The sequence below is a fragment of the Rhododendron vialii genome, chromosome 4a (genome assembly GCF_030253575.1).
Source record: "Rhododendron vialii isolate Sample 1 chromosome 4a, ASM3025357v1".
Classification (NCBI taxonomy): Eukaryota; Viridiplantae; Streptophyta; class Magnoliopsida; order Ericales; family Ericaceae; genus Rhododendron; species Rhododendron vialii.
In genome coordinates, this window is record NC_080560.1 from 10,350,931 (window position 1) to 10,375,370 (window position 24,440).

At 38.6% G+C, this 24,440-nt stretch overlaps 3 protein-coding genes and 1 pseudogene across 3 annotated transcripts; 2 read left to right on the top strand and 2 right to left on the bottom strand.

Moving 5' to 3' along the window:
• The first annotated feature begins 1,088 nt into the window (after window positions 1-1,088).
• LOC131321980 (nuclear intron maturase 2, mitochondrial-like) lies at window positions 1,089-3,667 on the top strand. The gene has a single exon (XM_058353051.1). The coding sequence runs from the start codon at window positions 1,279-1,281 to the stop codon at window positions 3,469-3,471; it is 2,193 nt and encodes a 730-aa protein (XP_058209034.1). The 5' UTR covers window positions 1,089-1,278; the 3' UTR covers window positions 3,472-3,667.
• A 1,878-nt stretch (window positions 3,668-5,545) lies between these two features.
• LOC131321981 (vesicle transport protein GOT1-like) lies at window positions 5,546-10,141 on the top strand (annotated as a pseudogene).
• A 3,814-nt stretch (window positions 10,142-13,955) lies between these two features.
• On the bottom strand, window positions 13,956-17,060 carry LOC131321982 (lanC-like protein GCL2). Its single transcript, XM_058353052.1, has 6 exons — window positions 16,749-17,060; window positions 16,502-16,674; window positions 15,772-15,883; window positions 15,550-15,666; window positions 15,135-15,452; window positions 13,956-14,588 (listed from the first exon to the last, which is right to left on the bottom strand). Exons 1-6 carry the CDS (start codon window positions 16,923-16,925, stop codon window positions 14,250-14,252), a joined length of 1,236 nt encoding a protein of 411 aa, XP_058209035.1. The 5' UTR covers window positions 16,926-17,060; the 3' UTR covers window positions 13,956-14,249.
• Window positions 17,061-19,613: 2,553 nt separating this feature from the next.
• Window positions 19,614-20,708, bottom strand: LOC131323651 (cytosolic sulfotransferase 12-like). The gene is made up of 3 exons (XM_058355500.1): window positions 20,435-20,708; window positions 20,214-20,319; window positions 19,614-19,743 (listed from the first exon to the last, which is right to left on the bottom strand). The coding sequence occupies exons 1-3, from the start codon at window positions 20,706-20,708 to the stop codon at window positions 19,614-19,616; spliced, it is 510 nt and encodes a 169-aa protein (XP_058211483.1).
• Window positions 20,709-24,440: the final 3,732 nt, after the last annotated feature.

The window sequence follows — 24,440 nt, forward strand, 5'->3', positions numbered from 1 at the left end:
ATGCACAGATTGTGCACAGATTTTGTGGTGGGGCCCACCACGGGTCCCACACGGGCCCACCCGGAAATCTGAATGAAAATTTAGATGATTAGATCGAGTACTTATAGATATTATATTGAGCTGATTTTTTACGGGGACTCTTGAAAAAATATTTTACATTTAATGAACGGCTCGGATCATTTGTATGGAACCCGTGATGGGCCCCACTACAAAATCTGTGCACAGATTGTATGTACCAGTAGCATGGTTCGTCCTATAAAAGACCAACTGTGCTATTCACACAAATAAATAGGTACAAATCGTGCACAGATTTTTGTGTGGGCAGGCCCACTAAGGGTCTCACAAAAACGATTTGAGCCGTTCATTAAATGTAAAACATTTTTCCAAGGGCTCTCGCAAAAAATCAGCTCAATCCGATACATATAGAGGCTTGATCAAAACATCAAATTTTTCATTCGGTTTTCAGGATAATGAAAAGTTAGATGATTGGATTAAGTATTTATAGGTATCGGATTGAGCTAATTTTATGCTAGAGCACTTGAAAAAATGTTTTACATTTAATGAACGACTCGGATTTTTTGTGTGAGACCCGTAGTGTGTCCCACACAAAAATATGTGCAGGATCTGTGTACAAAAAGTCTGTGTCAACATACTTATCCAACGACAACTGCTAACCACACTTATATCTGTGCATAGATTTTATTGTAGGGCCCATCACGGGTTTCACAAAAATGATCTGAGCCGTTCATTAGATGTAAAATGTTTTTTCAAGGGTTCTTGTAAAAAATAAGCTCAATCTAATACCTACAAATGCTCAATCCAATCATCTAAATTTTCATTCTGATTTTTGGGTAATGAAAAATTAGATGATTAGATCAAGCATCTATAAGTATTGGATTGAGCTGATTTTTTACATAAACCCTTGAAAAAATATTTTACATCTAATGAACGGCTCGGATCATTTGTGTGAGACCTGTGATGTGCCCTACAATAAAATCTGTGCACAATCTGCACAAATGTATGTGCACAATTTGTGAGTTGTAACTCATAGACAAAAGGATACAGCGAGGGTTTAAGAAACAATACGTACAGATACTCCGGTTTGTATTCGTCAAATGCTTCGCAAACCCACAGTTCTGAATCGTTGCCTACCTTTCGCAAACCCATACTTCGAAAACCCTAATTTCTTACTTCACTTCCCTTTACTATCCTGTTTTTGGCGACTTCAACTAGAATTAACTATCAAACGTCATGAATTGGTGAGTTTTCCATTACCCGATGCATCGACGCCTTGCTCTGTTTGGTCATCGATTACTCACAAATTCATCACTTTTCACACCAAGCAGTAGGCCATTATTGAACACCCAGTCTTATATTTTGAACCCTAGGGTTGATGGGTTGGCTTTGTTTAGAGTATTTATGTTCACTTCTACTCACCCAACAAGGGTCCTGGACCCCGATGACCCATCCACCTTGATGAAGGAGGATGGAGTCGCCGTCTGTTCGCAAATGTGGATCAAAAATTTCCGTGAACCCGATAAGACGGTGACAAATCTGACCAATTATTTACGTCGATTTGAGTTGTGGGTTTTGGCTTATCAGAAGGTCTGTGCCGATGAGATGGGTGCTTATATGCCGCGAAATGCCATACAGAGGTCAGCACTGGAGGACTTGTTGGCCTTAAGGAATGCAGTTCTTGATAGTAGGTTTAAGTGGGGAGCTAGGTTAGAGTTCTTTATCAAGTCTCCAAAGGATAAGACGGAGTATGAATCGTTGTCAAAGAGGAAAATCAGGGCCATTTTGACTACTACGCAGCCAAGCCCATTTCAGGATCGGATTGTTCAAGAGGTTTTGTTCATGATTTTGGAGCCGATTTATGAGGCTAGGTTTTCTCAGAAGTCGTTTGCGTTTAGGCCCGGGAGGAATGCCCACACCGTGTTGAGAGTCGTTAGGAGGAGTTTTGCGGGGTACTTGTGGTACATAAAGGGAGATTTGAGTACAATTCTGGATGGCATGAAGATCGGAATGGTGATAAGTGCTCTAATGAGGGATGTTAGGGATAAGAAGGTGATTGATTTGATAAAATCGGCTTTGGTTACGCCTGTTATCACCACTCCACACAGTGAAGGTGAGAAGAAGAAGAAAACGAAGAGAAAGTATCAAAAGAAGAGGGTTTTAGCAGAAGATGAACCGAAGCCTGATCCGTATTGGCTGGATACCTTTTTTGGGTTTGCGCCTGAGGAGGCTGAGAAGCTTCCTTCTTGGGGACATTGTGGGATTCTTAGTCCCCTTCTGGCTAATGTATGTATTGATGAGTTAGACCGTTGGATGGAGGATAAGATCAAGGAGCTCTATTGTCCTTCAAAGAGCGATGTCATTTGGAATAATCCAGACGGGGAAGTGGAACAAGGAAATACATCTTGGCCGGAATTTGTTCCGACAAGTGGTCCAGATAAGACAAGAAAGATTGACTATGTCCGTTATGGGGGCCACATTTTGATTGGAATTAGAGGACCCAGGGCAGATGCGGCAACTCTGAGAAAACAGTTGATTGAGTTTTGTGATCAGAAATATCTCCTGAAGCTTGACAATGAAAGCCTCCCTATTGAGCACATTACTAAAGGTATAATGTTTCTTGACCATGTACTCTGTCGGCGAGTTGTGTATCCAACTCTTCGGTATACTGCAACCGGTGGGAAGATCATCAGTGAAAAGGGTGTGGGGACCCTGTTGTCAGTTACAGCAAGTTTGAAACAGTGCATTAAGCAATTTAGGAAGTTGAATTTTCTAAAGGGTGATAGGGATCCAGACCCACAACCTTGTTTTAGAATGTTTCACGCCACCCAAGCTCACACAAATCAACAAATGAACAAGTTGTTGTCTACAATGGTTGAGTGGTACAGATATGCGGACAATCGGAAGAAGATTGTAAATTTTTGTTCTTACATCATTAGGGGATCACTCGCAAAGCTCTATGCTGCCAAATACAAGCTCCGATCGCGAGCAAAGGTGTACAAGATTGGTGCGCGGAATCTAGCTCGACCTTTGAAGGAGAAAAAAGGCCAGTCCCCAGAGTACCATAATTTGCTGAGAATGGGTCTTGTTGAGTCAATTGATGGGCTTATGTACACCAGAATGTCTCTGGTACCAGAGACTGATTACTCTCCTTTCCCTAATGGTTGGAGACCTGAACATGAGAAAGCATTGCTTGAGTACATAAGGCTAGATGATCCAAAAATTCTAGAGGAGCACCGGAGTGGCTTGAGAGAACAAGGTCTGGTTTCGCCTCAGGATTACGTCTCAATGCTTGTTTGGAACTACAAGAGGAATGCTATTGGACCGGATCAGCTTCCCGCAACAGTGAGTCATGGCAATAACATAGAAAGTGTGAAATCAAACCCCGAAAATGATGATGAAATGAATAGATCTGAGGGAGATCGAGAAGAAAGGCGTCAGGCGGCACAAATGTGAGATTGAATTTGTACTCTGTGGTTTTGAAGTGTTTTTTTAAAACCATGTACTTGGGTATTTCAACTAGCTAGAGGAAGCAAGACACAATGATTGCTTCTGCTGTGCTTTATAATTCAATATAATTATGGAAGCATAGGATAGGTTGTATAATTCTAAAAGGATTTATTTCACTATGCCAACAAAACGTTTTACTCCATTAGCTACAACTGCAATATTTTGATTAGCAAGTTTTGAATCTCTGTTGGGTGCTTTCAGTTGCATCACTGTTTATAATCCTTTCACCTCCCCACATCATATAGTATAAAGATCAGTGGAGATGAAGAGCACATGTGGGCAAACTTCTGCTTGTTGAGTGTTTTCTTGAGCACTGGATCCTTTTTGATTAAAATGATTCTAAAAGTTTAGTGTGGGTGTTTTCTGAATTTTATCTGGATTGACTTTGTATAGAGATAAGAGGACCTGTGATATAACACAAGAGCCCGGATAGAATTTAGAGCATATTGTAGTATAAAATGCTCTAGCCTTTACTTATGCTATATTGTAAAGTACTTAAGTTTTTAGGATTTTAATGGTCTAATCAAATGACAGCGTCTAATCAAACGACAGTGTTTAGGTAGTCAAAAGAAGGAATTTGAGAGGATCTTAATGGGCTGTTCTTATGTGCAAACAGTACATGATAACTGTAAGTAGGGGGTTCCTCTGAGCACTGGATCCTTTTCAAAACAGTACATGTAGTGTTTTGTTGTCGTATCTGATTATTGGTTCTATTAGTTGCTACAATGTAGTCACACTATGCTTCTCATATTGTCCAACTGTTGAGATATTTAGAATGAATTAGTCCAAGACGGTGATTTGATTGAGGTAGAAGGATTAGAGGGATGAGAGTCATGAGAGAAAGCCCAAAGGGAAGTGCTTGGAGGGTATGCTCCTTAGCCAGCAGGTTGCTTTTTAACTTCAACTTTTGCTTTTTCTAACATTGTGGATGCATCGGGTTGGGGTGTATTCTTTCAGGCCATCAGCCCTCCTTCCTATTAGAAGTAGAACATGATAAGGGATATGGTAATGCGGGATTGCTGTGATCATCTTTGGAGGTTGAGATGGTGTTGCTCTTTTGCTGCCAAGTGTGATTCTCTGTGAAGATGATAAAGTGAGTTATATTGCTGTGGGAAGCTGTTCATTTTTTTTTCCCTTGTTGCACTCTTGGCTCTTCTTGACACTATTCTTCGAAGTTATCAGGATGGTTGGCGTTTATGGTCAAGAATTTGGCCACTTATTTTGAGCTATATTAATTGGAGCTGCATCCCCTTCTAATCCTTTCATTTGAACTGTGAACATAGCTGTAGCCTTTATCTCTGAACTTTTCGAATTAGCAATTGAAAAATCACTGCTTGCTTCAATGACATGACTATCTGACCCTGTATGGTAGCAGGGTATGTGAAGTCTTCTCTTGTCACTTGTGGCTGCATCAATGTTCAGAGCTCTTTCTAGCTATAAACTGCTGCTTCAGAAAAGGGGTTTTGTTATAGAAGCAGTCAATTGTGTAAACTGTATCGGAGGTAATTAACAAGAAAATGGAGAAGAAATATGTTTCCTTCAACATGTTTGGCAAAGTAGGAGAGAGAGAGACCATTTCCGGTTCTATTTTTTTACTCTTTTCTTCCAGGATTGTTGGTTATAAAAAAGCATTTTACACTGACAGATGGATTTGATCAAGTCAATATTTTGGGATTAACTCCGTAATTTTGTCCCGAATTTGATGTTTTTATGAAATTGCTTCCTTTATAGATAGTCCATATGTTCTCTTTGCCCTTGGTGCTACATCTCTGGCTTGGGCCAAAAGTAAATAGCATCTCTAGCTCGATTAGAAGAGTTATAGAGATTGTGTGAACTTACAACTTTCAAATCTCTTGCTCAAAAGATGCTTAGATGGAATTAGAATGGTTAAAGTCTGAGGGGCCTTTTGTCTGTGTTTGTTGGGGAAATTTTTTTTGTTTTGTGGGGTGGGGGTGCTTTTTTCTTTGGTTTTTTCGTTTCTTTTTCTTGTTTTCTTTGGTTGTATCTCCTTTTTTTGTCGTTTCTTGGGGTGGTTTGTGGTGAGTGGTCCGTCTCCTTTTTGGTCTTTGGGTTTGGGTTGGCCTGGCTGGGGTAGGGTGGGTTGTGTTGTCTCTTTTGATTTTTTTTTTGTCTCTGGTGTCAGCCTGGTGTTTGCTGTGGGTCTGGGTCTTAGGCCAGGTTTGTTTTTTGTTTTTTTCTTTGAGTCTCGTTGGTCCTTGTCACTGCTGTTTCAGTGGCATTTGCCTCACCCCTAACATCAATGCTGCTCTTTTCACCTCCTACCTTTGGATGGCTAAGAGCTCTTAGTCTTTATCTTATTCATTCTCTTATCAACTCCAAGCTTTGGAGGGCTAAGAGAGGTGGTACCATTGGAGTGATCAGCCTCTATCCGGAAATGATTATTTGCTGCAATTTCCTATCCTACTGCTGGTTGGTGCTACCTAGCTGGTGATGCTGCTGCTGTTTGTTTCACTTTATCCATCCTCTTATCAACTCCATCTATGGGAGGGCTAAGAGGTCATGCGGACAATTTCAATTTGCAGAATTCTTTAATTATGCCTTGAAACTTTATGGAGCTGTCTTGTTTCAATCTCTGCTGCTTTATTTGGGAGCTGTCTTCTTGTTGTTGTGGCTAAGAGGTTTTCCTATTCCTCTTGCTACTGCCTGTTATCTCCGAATTTCTGATGTTACTATCCAACGGTGGTCTCCTTGCTGTTGGTATCTTTCTGGGATGGTACTGTTGTCTATACCAGGTGTTTCTCTGTCTCTGTGATGGATTGCTATGTATTTCTCTTTTCAACTCCTTTCCTTTGGAGGGCTAAGAGAAGCTATGAAACTGATGATCAAAGAAGTGAAGCGCTGAATCTGTCCTAAATACCTTGCATACTGAAGTGAAGCATGCTGTGTGATAAGTTGTGTTGTGATCTGGGTCCTCTTTCCACATTACTTAGGTGTTGCTTGGGGATGTATCAATCAACAACGTTGATCTGCTGCTATGAGGGTGCTATCAGTTTCTGCTCCTTTGGCTTCTTTTGGTTTAGTGTAGTTTCCTTAGTTATGGCCTGATGTTTTTTGACCTCAGAGAACTCAAAATGAGTTGAATCGACTTTATTTCCCTCCAATTTATGAAGGTGCTGTGGATTTTTCTCAATTCTAACCCTAGACTGAGGCTTGAATTAGTGGACAGATTTTGACGGACTTGTTTGTGTATTTTTAATTGGAAGTTCGATTTGTTTTGATATTATGTTACTTGATTCCCTTTGCCGTGATATGCAGTTCAGTTGTAGCAATTTCTTCGATCCTAGTGTCATCTCCGAATTGACACAATGATTTCCTTCGAAATGAACGACCGCAAAAGTAAGTTGAACATGAATTAATTCTCTGTACTATGAATGACCTAATTGTTTGCCCTTATGATTCTGATTTTGTGATTCTTGCTATTTGTAAATGAACTAATACTAGCTTTTGACATTGTTTCGATGAATAGTGGTTCTAAATCATCTCTGGCTAGAATTGATCTAAATCATCTCTGTCTAGAATTGATCTAAATCATCTCTGTCTAGAATTGATCTAAATCTGATATCATTGATGGTGTGGTCCGTGTGGAGGTTTTTCGTATCACTTCCCTTAGTTTCAAGGCATTGGCCAGTTGTCATTCTGAAAGGATTCATTTAAAATGTTTCTTCACTAACCTGAAAGTTGATTTGGTATATGTAGTTAATGATTTGGACCTATATCAATGATCTTCTTATGAATCCAAAAGAGTGTGTATACTGTATACCTTTCCAGTAGTCAGAGTTGCCTTTTCTGTTCCTTTTTTTTTATTATATATCTGGTGGTGAGGTTTGTCAATGTATCGAGGAGGTTCATTTTCCTGGGATCAATGACTGCACAATGGTGTTCGATCAATGGAGTTATTCTCTGAAATGTGATAATGAATTAATAGTCACCTTCCCTTGCACTCTTTTCATGTTGCCTTGGAACTTTAGATTTACTGGCACTTGTTAAATCTTGGGGCATGCTTACCATATCAGCGACCTTGTAAGCGTGGAATACTAGCATTTCTTGATAGAGGGGAAAACGCGTGCATTAACACAGACAGTTTTTGTACTATCTATATACACATGTAGACGATATGGGACACTCACGGCTGCTTGCTATATTTTTCTTAGTGTCACTTCCATGCCAGAAATTAGGTGGTCACAAGGACCTTTAAAGGTAGGTTCTACTCAAATTGCTATAATTTTTGTGGAGGGGTCGTCTGATTGCCCTCTTACATTCACGCACCGAACTTGCTGAGGAATCATGTCTTGTTGGACGAAGGATTCTGCTTTGTTAGTTGTTAGTTCTGTTGAGCTCATGCTTCATGCGATTTAGGCATTTAGCTTTAGTTGAGGGACACATCCTTCGATTTTACTTTGGTTGACTGTCCCATCTAGTAAACAAAACCCTGTTAATGTTATTTCCGTTAATTTGCTTGTATTTAGATGCACTTAATCATGTATATTCTTCATAATTATTTGTTTATATTTCAAAGTTTTGATCCCCTAAACAATTTTGCAACTCTGTTATGAAACAGAGATTGGGCTTGGATTGACAGGATTTGGCGTATTTTTCTCATTCTTGGGAGTCATTTTCTTCTTTGACAAGGGACTCCTTGCCATGGGAAATGTGAGTGACAGCTTCTCTTTTATTGCCCTTTCACTGCTCACCTTCCATTTTTTGGTGCATTTCCCATTTAGCTTATTGTTGATCTGATGCCTGCTGCTTGCCGAACATTGGGTTATGTGGTGATACTCGATCAGATACTCTTCATCTCTGGGGTGACATTAACCATTGGATTGAAGTCTTCAATGCAGTTCTTCACGAAGCGTAGCAATTTCAAGGTTTATACCTTTTGCCTTTTTCATATAATGATGTTCCTTTTTTAAATACCACCTTATGGCTTTCGTGTTGTACAGGGAACAATTTCTTTTGCTTTGGGCTTTTGTTGGTTATGATAGGATGGCCAGTATTGAGAATGATTTTGGAAGCTTATGGATTCATTGTTCTTTTCAGGTTTACTTATTTAAAGAAAATAAAATTTCCCTCCATGATTACTTGTGCTCTGCTCATATTGATGATTGTAATTGCTGATGAGTTATTTTTTGCAGTGGCTTCTGGCCTACATTGGCAGTTTTTGTGCAGAAGATACCTGTTCTTGGATGGGTTTTCCAACAGCCATTTGTTAGATCGGTATGTTTTCTTGATATGCAGCACAGTGATTTCAGTAGGAATTTACAGTGGTCGCTCTCAGTTGTGTTCTTCTACAAAGCTAATTTTGTTACTGATTCTGTACATAATTTAGTTTTGGAATCATGGGGCCATTTTTGTCTATCTGCATTGTTTTTCCTAGTCATACTCACATCATAAAGAATAAGGCTGCCGTACTCATCCAAGATGCATAATTTTTTTTACTGCCTTCAGTGAATTTCCTCCCACATAATTTTGCTTGAATGAAGTACTTATTTCCTGTTGAAAACAGTGATAATTTGCTTGAATTAAGTAGAACATTAATGTAAATAGTGTTTTTCTTCTTGTGAAGTGGAATATCTGTGAAGAAGTTTCTTGATACTCCCTTCGTCCCATTTTGTTGCACCTATATAGGGAAATGAACTATTTAAGGGAATATCATAATTGCATTGACTTTTTGCTGATTTTACCATTTTACCCATTGACAGAATATTCAATTTTAGTAAAAGATCAAAATAATTGAACAAGGCCAACCATCTTTTCACCTGCCATAACTCAAGGGCGGGAAGTTTCCCTACAAATTTGAAATTTTCATTATGGTATAGGAGCCTAATCTTTTCTTATCCTGTCATGTCATTGATTCTTAACCTTTTAAAATGTAAAAGAAGATGAGGGGCAAAATGGTAATATGGACATCCAAAAAATGTAGAGTTTTGAAGCAAGAAAATCATTTTGGGACATCCCAAAAAGGAATAAGGGCACAACAAATTGGGACGAAGGGAGTATTAACAAGGCAAATCTTGACATATGCCCTGTACTATTGTAATGGCAGATAGTATGAAGTTTTTCTGAAGTATAGACTAATTTGTAGCTGCTAAGGTTAGGGCTCTTTATTCCCTTGTGATTCATGATATCCGTGTTTTTAATTTTGCTTGTGTATTCATGGAGTTCATTATTATTCCTTCTTAGACAAGTGGATGACGTAAAATTGTTTGGAGAACTAATGAATAGATACTTGCAATTCACGTATTCTAGAGTTGGTGACATTGGTTGAGACTAACCGTTAACCTATGATGGTATGATGTGATTTAGGCCCTAGTATAGGTGCTTATGGATAATCTTTTGTGGCATCTCTTGGCCTACTTCTCCAGATGTTTGTAGCGCCCACCTAACTTGTTCAAACATACCTCTGCTTGAGCATATCGTAAAGACACATCAGGTATTCACAACTTTGTTGCAAAAATCTCCACCTACATGTGTCCCCCCTATTCCTCAATTGCTAATCTTCTATGTTATCAGTGAGACACCTCCAAGTATACTTGACCAAATCGCTTAATACACTCCCTTGGCTTGGCCGACTGATTCTACACTTTAGTCTTGTCTTCAATGCTATCTTCAGCCAGTAGAGTGAAGGGTTCATCAAAGTTCTCAATTCCCTTCCTTTAGGAAATTTGAAGATGGTTAGCCTGGATTGAAACACGAAAGGCGGAGGGGCCTGGGTGATAAATACTTGCTGACTAGTTATCAACGGCAAATTTGGAGGAAGGAAACACTTGATCCAAATGAGGAATTGAGGAGATAAGAGCAAGTTCAGCAGGCTAGGCCGCTAGGCGAATGGGTTAGCTTAGGTATTTTACCTAGTCAAGACTCAAAACTGAAGGTGCAGCATCCTCAATAGAACCTAGACATTTTGGTTTTGTGAACAGTAACTCGCCACTTCTATTGAGCCATTCCCTTGGGAGAGAGTAAATTATCATTTTCCTTGAATACGTTTCTCTCTTACCCTTTACCTGGGTATTTTCTCTCTTCACTTTGGTGCTGTCTCTGAAGGACTGTCTCCACCGAACCAAGTTTCCAGCCTGAAATCTGAAATGCGACGACATCAGGAAGGCAGATTTGCAATGGTTCACGGGAAAAAATTGCAGATTTGTGCTCCGAAGAAGCTCAATTTGCTGGGTGTGTGATTCAGCGGAGAAGCCTCTTCTCTCTCTCTCTCTCTCTGGCTGTGTGCTTCAGTTTGTTGTTTCTTGTAAGAGAAAAACTAGTGTTTGATACAATTGGTTTGTAAATCTGAGAGTTTTTCTCGATCAGTTTGTCAATTCCCCAACTGTTGGAAGCCATGGGGGATAAAAGTACTTCAATGGAAGTGCAAACCCAGTTTTCAAGAAAACCAATTGCTCAATCAAACAGTATTTTGTTAACCCAGTTTTTGGAATGGGGAAGAAGAAGAAAAGAATATATATATATATATATATATATATATATATATATATATATATATATATATATATATTGATAGAGGATAAGTAAACATAGATAGTATTGTTGGAGACTTGGAGTGTTGAAAGAGTCTAGGCAGCTAAAACAAAAAAAATGTGCACTTTTAGCTAGGAACTCTTGCACATTCTCTAAGATGGAAGTGGTATTCAAACTTTGTTGTGGATATAGCGACAGATGAGTTCACCGTACGTCTGGAACAAAAATAACTAGCAAGTTCTGGGCCTCCGTGGTATAACCATTCTACATGCCATACAAAAACTACGACGCTGGCTGGCTTGGCTCCATACGGGGGAAAGGTTCAGTTCAGAGGTGAGGCTTGCTCTCCTAATTCAGGGTTTACACTTTACAGGCCATATCTCTCCGCTTAAAAAACTTGAGTTAAGAAGTTGAGCCCCCCTAAGAAACCCCGAAGGTGAAGTAGAGTTGAAAGGCGCGAGATATATGTCAGAGCTGTTCGGAGTTTTGTTTTGTGTCTTTGTTGTGTTGGTTTTCGGAAGCTTACTTTAATTGAAAGGTTGCCCCTTTACCTTTCAAGACTCAGATGTCAGAGAAGGACTGGTTTGGTTAAGGTGTCAGGTCAAAGTTAGTAAGAATAGGCCAACCCAATTAATGTAGGAGTATTTTTGGTGCAAACTGAGTAGAACAAAACTCCAAACACTGCAACACCAGAAGTGAACACACGACCAGCAAAAGAAACCACCGAATAGGAGAAATTTTATTTTATTTTAGTTAGTCGTGTTGGCAACGTAAATAAAAATCCAATGATGCACCAGGCCTTCATATATATGCAGAGTCAGTCCGTTGCTGGGAGTAGTGATGATTTGATATTAGTAAAGGTTGAACTTGAGGAATGGATAAATAATGGCTGAAGCTAAGAGCCTATCAGGAATATATACTTCAAGATAAAAAATACGGAGTATTGTATATTACTACTTTTTTTAAACTGGAATTACCTTGATAAAATCTGATAAAGAAAATTTAGCACTTTCTTAACCCGATCCTTTTCATCAATTCTGAATGAACTGCAGAGACTCCAAAAAGAAGATCACGGATGCTGAGGAGCTTCTTAAGGATGCCGACGGAAACTAATACTACCTATTAAAGTGGGTATTAGAGATTGGATCCAGTTTTTATTGTTCAAATCCAGAGAAACAAACTTGACCAGATTTCTCTCCATTAGAGCAAAACTAAGAGGAATTGAAAACCATTTGAAACGTTGTTATAGATAATGTAATAATATGCTCAATTTTCCAAGGTATGTAATCTTTTTTTTTTTTTTCTGTTAATAGAAAACGTTGGAGACATTTCATCATCCCATAAAAAGATCACGTACTCGGAAATAAACCTCAGTACACTAACACTTCATGGTGATAGATTCCAACATGCTACTTCCTTCGAAAAATCTTACATTGCGCCAACTGTGTTTGTCAAGAATGTATTCAGTTTAGCATTTTCTTTTTTTTTTTTTGGTTGGTAAACAATAATAGGTGCTCCTAATTTAAAAAAAAATCCCCAAATAGCTTACGATAGTTACTGCTGAGATAACATGGAGATCATTTCTTTTGCGCTCAACAATGAACTCAATTCCGCAACTCCAATTCTGTATTACGTCGGGTAAGTTCAACGATATCTGAAGCTATGAAAGCGCCAATCACATAGGAACAATGGATGAACTAGAGCATCAAAAGACCAACAACCAACAAATACTTGAGCAGGGTGAAAATTAGGGTTTCATGGAGGAGGTCATACCATCTAAAAGGGTTAATCCAGCGTACGAGGATCCCTTCACTGCGGGATCGGACAAGGGTTGGATCTATAATAGCCTCACTCCACAAGCGGAGGACATATCATTTACCGAAACAAAAACTGGATGAAGATGATAGACCACATACAATTTCCTAGACGGAGAATATCAAAAAAGATATTACTCCATTGCGCAAACATATGCCAACATGTTAAATTAGTTGAAGATTATGAACTGTGAATAGAAATTGTTCAGGAAAATAATAATCTATCTACATTAATTTCTTATGTGCTTTGGTGACCTTTTCTAAATAATTAGAATTTCTCATTTTTTTTTTTCGATGCTTACGTTTGTGAGGAGGAATTGACAAAAAAGCAATTAGATTAAGTTAAACCAAACATAAGCTCAATCTAATGTGAGATGAACGTATCGAGGCCAGATTTCTTCTCATTGAATCTGTACCTTTTGAAAAATGGGTCCTTGTGAAATAACCACATCGTGATTGGGCTAAAGAATCTATGGAGCATCCATTTTAATTGCAGTTTCACCTTTTCTCATTTGCCCAAAATACTTGCACGATCACCAAATAAAAGGAAGCCCTTAACTCTGCAAAAGCTAGCATTGCCTATTTTCCTTATCAAGTCTCAGAGAACCACACAACCAAAGCTTGGACACAAAGAAATACCAGAGACCAAGTCCAAACAGAAAACCAAAAGACTTCACAATCTCAAGATCCAACATGGGTTTTGCAGACAAATATTTCAACATATCCCGCCCAACTCCCACAAGTCGAAAGCATCAAATCCCACAAGTCGAAAGCATCACATGCGTGAACAAGCAAATAACACAATGGAAGACTAAAGAACGGGGATCGAAATTGGTCAGATATATGCTTTAACCACCATAGGCCAGTTGTAGAGCTGATTGCCAGCCCTAGGGATCATCCAGGATCATCACAATTCTTCTGTTTAACTCACAATGTTCACATGCCGATGAACAATAAAAATTCGATTGGATACACTAAAAGATTAACAATAGAAAACAACAAACTGAGTGTTTGGGTTTAGGTTGGCATGGATTATGAAGACACTGGTACTATCTTAATGAACCCAACATCGATGCTATGGATTGAGGTTTCTTCCACTGTCTTTTGCTTATGATGCCTTCACAAATGTCCAATAAAAAGCGGAGCGAACTTTTATTTGAAGCAGGTGAAACTTCTGGAGCATTGTATAGGCACGAAAAAGCCCAGACACCTAGTTCAGATTACGCACAAGGATGGACATGGTAGAGATGACTTTCATATACACCTCCATAGAAAAGAAAAGAAGAAGAAAAAGAACCAAGAGGACAATAGTAATGGTCATACACAGCTTTCTCACTTCACTAACCAGACAAAGCCTTGTTCCCCATGAATTGGGTTGCCGACGCAGGATTTTTTTTCTCCATTCTGCTCCAATGCAAATGTTCAAAGCTCGTAACCTGGAAATCTAGCATCAGTAGGATTAGTCATGTCCAGGAAAAGATAAGCCATGCCTCCAAGTCCTTCAAACATAGAATATGGGTGGTCTCCTCCATGCATCTCTCCCTCTGATATAAGGCTGTGAGCTCTATCAAGGAGAAAGCCAGCAAATGCCTTGGCTCTGTATAAGAACTCCCTATTGCCCGTCAGCCGGTAAAGTGAGAGAAAAACGTATGTGTTCCCACTCACGCCATGACAAAGCCCAACTCGTTTGAGTAGACCACGATTCCATACTACCTCTGCTGCGTTTACGGCAGCTTCAAGGAACTCCTTGTCTCCGAAAACCTTCACATCAGAAAAGTAAAGTGAAAAACCTTACAAGAACAACAACAGAGAGTGGGATTCCTCTGATGAAAATTAGATCGTGGTCTTGCCTTTCCTATATCTGGCCTTTTTGCATGCAACTAAATGGAATGACTCCAAGTTTTAATTTGTTTTCGTTTCTATGTACTTGCAAAATACTCCCTGTTGTGACTAAGATTTCAACCATCTGGCATATCGCCATAGTCACATAGATATGCTATGTCTAGGAATATTATCTTGCACCTTGACATTCCAAATATACGTGTAATGTCCTTAGTTCGTACAAGAAATTCTACTAACAAACCACAAATGAAGCGGAATATCATGCGATAACCTAAAGTGACAATTGACTAAATATGAAATTCATGTGTCCCTCCAGCATAACCCAACATTTTTCATCACCGCTAATCAATTTGAAAATGCAACAATGAATCAACAAGAATAGGAGAATCAAATATCCAATTAAAATTAATTTTCCAACATTAGGACTTACTAGCAAGATAACGAACTAGACTAAAATCACACTACCTCAGTGGCTTTGACAAGTGTGAGGACCACGCCAGGAGCACCATGGCACCAATGCACGAGACAATCTCTCTTTCTATCTTGTTCACTGGAAGGGTAATTTCCACTCGGGAACCGATGCTTGATCATGTATTTGAGTGTATGCCTAACCTCCTCAGCTTCACTTGGACTCAGTTTCACGTGCATCAAAACATGCATAATCCCAGCCAATCCATGGGCAGCACCCCAGTACTTTTCACCATACCATTCAAACATCAATGGGCATCTTTCCCTGGTCCCTAATACTCTCCCGCCCTTGAAAATGTCAGTAACAACCGCACCCTATTGCATAACTAACAAAATGTCACCTATTGACTCTTAATAAATCAAAACCACACCAACTAAAATGATATGCTTGATATGTAAATGGAAGCCTTACAATGTAGTTAGAAGGGATTGTACCCTCGCCTATATGTTTGTTAAGGAATAGACATGCATATAGGAACCCGACTCTTCCATATAGCAGCTCATCAGGGAGATCTTTCGGCAGCTTAATCTGTTTTCATGGCTCAATTGCAGTAAATTAATCAACACCCACAGGCCACAACTAAATCCCACATGACCTGAACATTGCCACCATAACAAAGCAAATCCAAGATACCTCTTTAAACTTGGCTAAATAGTAACGTAGCAACTTGTCATCACCCAAGTGTTTAGCTGCAACAGCACCAAGGGCACAAACACCGCCCCGCCCGCATATAAACGTCACATCCCTGACATGAATACATCGCATTAACACCTTATAACTCAACTGTAACCCATCAATTCTCCACATAAGCAATGAGCACATCACCAAGACAAGCTCAAATCTTCACTCAAACCCCAAAGGCCCTCCACTAATTTTTCTCAAGCCCACATCAACGGCACACAATTGTTAACTCAAATCATCCAAAGCTATACTTTGTCCTATTAATTTGAAATTTTACCATTTTGTCATACTCCCAAAAATGTCCCTCCATCCCAAAATGTTTCTCCAGTTCGCAAAACGAGGGCTTAAAAATCATACGATTTTTCAAGAAAAATTTTGAACATTTTTCAACGATTTACTAGATATTAGTGAGTTCTTTTAATTTATGAAAAAAGTTCAAATTTTTTCTTAATTTTTTCTTTGATTTTTAAGTTCTCATTTTTTGAGAACTAGACAAACATTTTGGGATTGAGTAAGTAGCTTTTACTCAAATTTATGCTTAAAAATGTGTTTGCCTAGGAGAGTGTTCCATGCCAAACGTAACTTTACTCAAATTTACTCCCCATTTGAATAACCTAGGCCTTAGCAGAGAGAAAATGCTTAGAACATACATCAACTAGGCCACGGTGGATAGAGAGAGTACTTGGAGTGGGAGGAAGCAGAGTCACAGGCCTTGACAATCTCCGCGCAGAGAGCGAGATCGTCTCTGATGTGATTGACTTGGTAGGCTTTGAAAAGCAAAAAAGCGGTCCCGAGAGTGCCGCTGTAGAGCGTAAAGTCTCGCACCCTTCGTTCGGCCCATGTTTGGGCCACCACCTGATACACAAACACAAACACATTGTCGGCATATATGTACTTAGGGAGAAAGAGGGGGGAGGGAGGGAGATTACAGCTTCTTTGAGATCCAAGCCGGCCCTTTTAAGCCTGCTCGAGAAAGAAGAGTAGGGCATCGAGAGAAGCCTCATAAGCGAGTCTTGAGACCCGATAGTGACTTTATCTTCTTCTTCTTCTTCTTCTTTCTCTTCCACGAAATCCGCCATGACGTTGGGAAAGAAACGATCGGCCATCTCTGCTTACGCCTAGTACCCACCGACCAGTTCGATTGGGAGAGCTCAGTCTAGAGAGAGAAAACGGAAAGAAATCCTTGACTTGAGACCTTCCGCTATTTTGCCGCCATTGTCAACGCTTCGCCCACCTTGTAACACCTGGTGCTGGTCTGGACTCCAGCATTATCTACAGACACGTGCTATGGGCTTGGCACGTGGCCTGCTTTGAGAACAGTCCTCGGCCCACTACGTGGCCCAATGTTCATAGCTTTAAGATCTGAGAAACGACACCGCTTCTAGTTAATTTGGTCTTTGGCTAGGAATTGACTTTATACTTTGTTATGCAGAAAGGGTGCTATCCTTGGACACAATACCTTGTGCTTGGATCATGTTTATCCTGATAGATTGCAAATTAGTATTGCAATCTATCTTCAACTACAAAGAATTGCTATGTGCTTGGATCATATTTCTATCAGTTTTCTTCATTCATCGAGGAATTCCGCATTGCAGTCTCGTAGCTTTTAAGGGCACGCCTAGTTTGGAAAGTTCAAAATCTTCACAACTGTTCTCCTTCAAATGTAATTTGAAGGCTGGATCTGGAGTTATGGTATTTGTTTTTGCAGAACATGCCTGGGGATGAATTAGTTCTTTTACTCTTAGCATGGGATTGAGCTCGGCAATTCCAATCTAGGTAGCACAAGATTGAGCATGCATGAGAACGTGTAGTTGATGTGTTTTGATTACAATCTTACCACAAAAATGAAAGAACCATCCCTACAAGCAATAAAACCAAGATCATGCGGCTAAGTGCAACGCACGTCGTCCAAGAGCAAGTCCAATCGTGGGATGAAAAATGAGGGGATAGAAAAAGAAAATTGAATTCTACACTCCATTTTTTGACATCTACACTCATTTTTTTTGTCTTCTAACAAAAAAATTACACTTTTAACACTAAAATCCAAAAAAAGAAGTGTAGATGTCAAAAAATGAAGTGTAGAATTCAATTTCTTAGAAAAATGAGGGGATGGATGGTTATTTTAGTATGAAAAAATGGTTAAAAATTAGTTTGATGGATAATAGGATAAACAAAGAGTTCTATAGTCAACTAACTTTTCCTCCATCTTATTTTTCCCAAATTAATTCAACTAGTAATATTTATTAATTAAATGACTGCCAAATGAGGAATTTCAATTTTTTTTAACTTCCATCCGAATTTTTCATCCAATTAATCTTCCTCCACCTAACTTTCATCCAACCACCAACCATTCTCACAATAATTCTATAAATAAACTATTACAGTCTTTCAATCACCACATAACCATTACACTCTTCTCTTCAAACTCTCATCATGAACAACTTAACCCAAAGAATATTGCATGGAGAATTCGACGGATCTTCCTCCGATGAAGAGGGGTCTGCAATGGCACAACTCATTATGGCCAGACAATACCGGAAAATGCAAATAAGACACAACCAACAAATAGACCATGTTGGTTCCACAAGTGTTCGAACTTGGATCTCCCGAGCCAGAGTTGGTGCGGACAAATGAATCCACACAGAATACTTTTTTCGAAAATCCACTCCATGGCGAAAACTTGGTTCGCCAACGTTTCCGCATGCCCGCTTACACTAATGGAAACTGAATCATAGTACAGACTGTACAGTTAGTACTAGCACGGTTGGTTGGTGCTGCTGTTGTTCGCTAAAATGTGGAATCAGAGAGTAGCAAAGGCTACAGTAGCATACATATCGAGGGAGTTCTGGCTACCAAAATTAAAAATTTCTTCACCCATGTGGGAAGATTAAATCTGCTCCCTTCGTCCCTATTTAATAGGTCTTTTTGAAAGTTTTTGTCACTTTTTAATTGCTTATATCTTGCAATATATAATATTTTACGTGATTTTGAAAACATTGTCTAATATAACTAATTGAACTCTATTCAAACAAGATCCATATAACATATAAAATTTCTTATCGATTTAAAGAAATAACCCGTTTTTTATCCGCTTAGAACAGAACGAGGGACCGTTAATTAAATGGGGACGGAAGGGGTAGTTTTTAGGTAAACAGAAGAAAATTTCTCATTACAATTTAGTACTCTTGGAAACTCAAAGTAAAGAACCGATACATTTCAATGGCAAATGAATTACATTCATAATAACGTAGTAGTACTAATACTGGCAACAACAACAGATTCTCTCTTACTATTATAGAGCCAGTGGTAGCAACACTGGAGAGAATACCACTTGCCATGGTATCATATATTCGGATTGGTGATTGGCAATGATATGCACAACACGTTGCTGCACACACCACTGCACAGCGTCATCCCCCAATTCCACATATCATAACCTGTCATAACTTCAATGGCACCAATACTAGTGATAATAAGAAATGCCACTACTACAGCTAGTCAAAATATACCATGTAGTTTTTCATTGGTAGTCTCGTCGAGGCTCTTAGCCATTTGAGTTGTTAGATGATTGCTCCAATCTCCAACTTCACCTTTCCTAAAGAACATATCATTTTTGATAACTGCATCGCGTGAACCATTTTTCACCTCCAAGTTGCTCAACATCTTAAAACTACAAAGTTCTATAATTTCCTCCGCGACCCACTCCCTCTTCTCCTCCATGGAGAAAGGTTGCCCCAAAAACTTTGCCAATCTCCTTACATTTATTGATGTCTCTTTCTTTAATTCTTCATATCTCAGGAAGAAAAATCTTTGAAGACATTCCAGACTAGCATTCCAATAACCGAGCACACGGTCCCAGAAGGGTCCATACCAAGATAGACCTTTAGAGCAAGTTTACTAGCATTGCAAAAATGCCTTTTTAAGCTATTATACCAAAGAAAAACAAAAAAAACCTAGCTGCAGCAGCTGAGGTAAAAGCAAAGGTAAAATGGATTTGATAAAACGGCTAGGTATTAATACCCAATCACTGTTCATCATCTACCCTTTAAACAAATAGTTTCTCTCTCCTCCCTCTCTCACCCAAAGCACTTTTCCCCTTCTCTCTCACACACTCCCTCTCTCTAAAAGTAACTATTTTAATAAAGAATAGGTTAAATAGATAGTGTTGGTATAGTGTTAAAAAAGATATAAAAAGGTAAAATGAAAAAATTACACTGTTTACTAGCATTTTTACCTAACAACTGGTAAACTTGCTCTTAGAGAACAACTTAAATGCCTCTTCCAACAAAAGAGGAGGAAGTTCTTTGGATATCATCTTGGCCATATAAAACCACATCGATATCAACACGTCTTTAGAATCTCAACATACATATACTATTTTACAACCAGAACACAGGATGGACTTTGGCAATGACATGTAAGGAATGTGTACCGCAAAAAGACGAGGAGATGATAAATTCTCAACATCGGCAATTGGGGGTTGCCTGAAAAGCCTAAGCTCTAAGAAAGGAAGGAATGCCATCATGGGGGTTAGTGGTGAGAAGAGGGTGAGTGGAATTGGTGTAGCAAGTTCTCTTCATAATCGCAAAAATTAGGGCTTTGAGCCATGTTGTACCAGATTTGGGTGTGGAGATCAAGAAAACATCGGTGGGGCGAGCCTGAAAATGTTCCTGAGCAAACATGATACCTTCCAAACCAGCCAGGCGTTCGTACCAAAAGCCCTCGTACAAGCACAAATCAGATACCCAACCTTTTTCCTTTGGAAGGGTTGAGATTAGCTCTCTATATCTTTCATAGCTTCTCTCCACCTTTTTTACGGTTTCATCCCTCCCTTCTTCATTGATTTTGCTCAAGGAAGAATATTGGGAAGGAAGAGAGGAGGCTGCCATAGCCAATGATGCCAATAAACTTAATTAGCTCTCTCTAGATTTGGAATTAGAAAAAGAGGGCTACCCTACCTCGGCTAGCTGTGAGCAGAATTATTGGAAGGACATATACATCTTATATACAAATTTTAATACCCTATCCGTACAAATGGGCCATTTTTTTAATTTTTTTAATTTTTTATATATTATGGGAAAATGCTAAAGGGCACAGGAAATGTTACCGTTTTTCTATACCCATTGACGTGGAATGCTGCTTCAAAACAAATCAAATCAAATCAGTTTCTAATGTGCTATTTAGAACTTCAATTCAAAACCATTGGTTTCCTCCGTTATGGATGAAAATGAAATGCCAACAGCGATCTCATTGTATTAGGAGTGTGCTTCTTTTCTTTATGGGAGCGAGTTTTCAAGGAGATTCTAACATGAGAGCGCGGGATCGGGGAGCTAGTGTGGATTCAGGGCCATACTACTGTTGGTTGTGTAAACTTAAATAATTAAGAGATCGATAAAGAAGCAAGATGAGAGAGTGATGGGAGAGGTGGGCCAATGTGTTGTTTGGCCTAAGGACATAATGGAGGATGGGAGTTAAAGAAGAGAGGGCAGAAAACGTGGGAAACCCTTTGGGATTTCCCCCACCTGTGAGTTGTGTGTGTGAGATTATGAGTGAGAGAGTATTGTAATTTTGGGTTAGTTCAAACAAAAAAATGTAGCGAATTTTTTTTTTCCTGACGAACAAGATCATCCCAGATAGCAGTGAGTTAATTTGTGTGATAGATCTCTATTAATTTCCCATCAACTACTCCTGCTGGTGATGCTAAAGTCTTTCGTATGTCACGCATCCCATGTGTTTGATTTGTAAGATGAATGCCTTACTTTTAAAATTTATCCGTCTTTTTTATTTGTCATTCCCTTTCTTTTTTGTGGTACATTTTTTTTTTGAACAATAGGACAATCTCATGCTCATATAGAATAAAAAATTGCTCAGAAGCTACAAACACCCAAATCCCGAAGCTCTCCGTTGGGTAACAAAACCACAACATTCGAGTTATCCATGTGGGTTGGATAGACACTCACTTTGCATATGAAAAGAAGTTCCCCGACAGGGATTGTTACAGTTGTCACCTTGTCATTTGGAATTGTCACAGTTGCAGAGCAGGGTGTTGTAAAATTCAGCATTTTGCATTGGTCGTAAGTATGAAAAAGGCTTCCAGATTAGATTAGGAAGCTCAAGGTATCTCATGTTCTCAAAAGCAATCAACCAAGAGTTGGTCCCGTTCTACTTTTGATCCTTAAAAAATAAGGGGTGTTTGGGAGGCATGGTTTTACATTTTTCAATTCCCATTTTTGGATTTTGGGTGTTTGGGAGAAAGAGGGAAAATGAATTTTGGGTAAAATGGATTTTGCTGTAACACTCCTAAAATTTTTAAATAAATAAAAAATTGGAAATGCTAATTTCTAATCCGATAATTAATTAACTAAGTTAATCAATCTAAATGTATGATTAGGTTTATAATAATAGTAGTAAAAAAAAAAAGAAAAGGAAAACAGTGCCTAATTTAATCGTGCATATACATTACGCATACTTAGATATATATAAATAGGTAAAGAAGATATCTTTACTTTTTCTCCTTTACTATACATACCCATCCATGTACACATGGATTTTTTTGAAAGCCATCAGTAACCCACAAATTATGGCTTCTGCTCTTATCTCTTTCGTACCTTGCTACCCTTTTTCATTCCATCACTCCTATACTTATCCCCCACACTCCTACTATCTCTACACTTGCACTCTCTCTCACTTCCTTATAAAGATCCAAAAAAAAAAAACAGTCCGGTTCCCAGGCTGTTCTTATTTTTCTTCTCTAAATTTTTGTTTGCCTTTTTCCTGCTTTCGTCAGTTCCATTTTACTTGTTTTTTCGGCCGAATTTAAGGTAGATTAATCTCTTCTCTACTTTCTCCTAAGTATATAAATATGTTGTTATATTAGTTATAATGATGGGAATTGAAAAGAACCAAACCCATGCACTGTAAAAAAAAAATCAAAATCAAAAATTTTCGTTTTCGGTTCAGATCTGCGTTTTTCGTGAAATTATTCATATGGAAATCTGATCCGTTCATCTTGTTCGTCTTGTCGAGACGATTCCGGAAAGGTATAATAAGCCCCTTTTCGATCTTGGGATTAACCACACGACCCGGTCAAAGTTCCGGATTAAACCATATAGATATATGTTATATATATATATATATATATATATATATATATATATATATATATATATGTATGTATGTATGTATGTATGTATGTATACCTGCGTACAGTACCCGTTGAAGATGACTGACGTCATCATGAACCCCATCTCTCAGAAGTACAATTTACCCCTTGTGTTTTGGTTGTGCTAAAATTTGATCCTAAACTATGTGGAATTAATTGTTTTACCTCCTGTGTTAAAATTTTAAACTTTTAGGATACATCCATGACTATTTCTTAGGGATCTGTGATTTATGTTAACCTCTATAGGATTTAGTAACTAAAAGTATTAAGTTTAGAAAAGAATAAAATTTATTTATTTATTTGTTTTATTTATTTTGTAGTGTTATTTTATTAATTGTAAACAAAGGCCCAAATATATTAATAAATTTTTTGTGTAGTTCATAACTTCAGTAAATACATTGTGGATGTAGAACATGTTTAATTTACTGGAAAGTAAATGTTTGACAATCAGAGAAATAATAACATGATGTATAAGTTTAAAAAAATTATTAAATTACTTATTTGCTAAAATTTTCCTGTTATAAACATAACAATTTAAGGGCATCGGCCCGCTCATAAAACACTACACGCCTTACTTTCTCGCACCATATTAAATGTTATATTGTTGTCTCATTGAAATGTATCGTGTTTGAGCTGTTGTTGATTGTATCATGTTGTAGGTGCTAGAATGGACTTAAGTTCGTTGGGGTGGTTTGAGTAGTGAACACATAGACATGGTTAAGTAATGGATAAAATGGTAAAGTTGATTAAGGATGTTGGATACCGCTAAACGACCCCGAGTACGGAAAAGTACTCAGTAAGTGTGTGTGTGGAGGACGGTAAAGGACTCCGGGTACAGAATTTGGGATACGGTAAAGGATCCTAAATGCGGTATAGTGCCCAGTGTGTGTGTGAAGGACGGTAAAGGACTCCGGGTACAGAATTTGGGATACGGTAAAGGATCCTAAATTCGGTATAGTGCCCAGTGTGTGTGTGAAGGACGGTAAAGGACTTCAGGTACAGTATTTTGGGAAACGGTAAAGGATCTCTGAATACGATATAGTACCCAGTATGTAGAGTTGGGAGACGGTAAAGGATCCTGACAATAAGATAGTGCGACCCTAATGCTGAGTTGTCATGGAGAGTTATTCCATGGGAAGGTCAATGTTGGTGGATGTGGGAGGAAATGATCTCGTGGAGAGAATCCTTAGATTTCATGTAAGATAATGGATAGTGAAGGAAATGATAATGTGTTATCATTCTGTACCTCCTATGAATTGTTATATTGTTAATTTGCTAATTGTAAGGTAAGGGGTTAGTAGGGTTGAGATTATCTACTAAGTTTCAAAACTTATTATAGTGCCGTTGGGCTGGCGCTTCATGTCAGGTAATACAGAGACCGAGGAACAGAATCCGCAGCAAGATGAATAGTACCATGGTGAAGACCTCTCAACTGAGGAAAGAGAGTTTGTTGAGCCTT

Bases quoted from the DNA above. Each gene is read 5' to 3' on its own strand.
- LOC131321980 (XM_058353051.1), top strand. From the start codon at position 1,279: ATGCATCGACGCCTTGCTCTGTTTGGTCATCGATTACTCACAAATTCA.
- LOC131321982 (XM_058353052.1), bottom strand. From the start codon at position 16,925: ATGGCCGATCGTTTCTTTCCCAACGTCATGGCGGATTTCGTGGAAGAG. The intron at 16,675-16,748 runs GTAATCTCCCTC...TTTGTGTATCAG, and splicing joins GCTTGGATCTCAAAGAAGCT to GTGGTGGCCCAAACATGGGC. The intron at 15,667-15,771 runs GTATCTTGGATT...CCATGAAAACAG, and splicing joins ATTTAGCCAAGTTTAAAGAG to ATTAAGCTGCCGAAAGATCT.
- LOC131323651 (XM_058355500.1), bottom strand. From the start codon at position 20,708: ATGGCAGCCTCCTCTCTTCCTTCCCAATATTCTTCCTTGAGCAAAATC. The intron at 20,320-20,434 runs GTACAACATGGC...TTCCTTTCTTAG, and splicing joins GATCTCCACACCCAAATCTG to AGCTTAGGCTTTTCAGGCAA. The intron at 19,744-20,213 runs GTGTTCTGGTTG...TTGGTATAATAG, and splicing joins TCATTGCCAAAGTCCATCCT to CTTAAAAAGGCATTTTTGCA.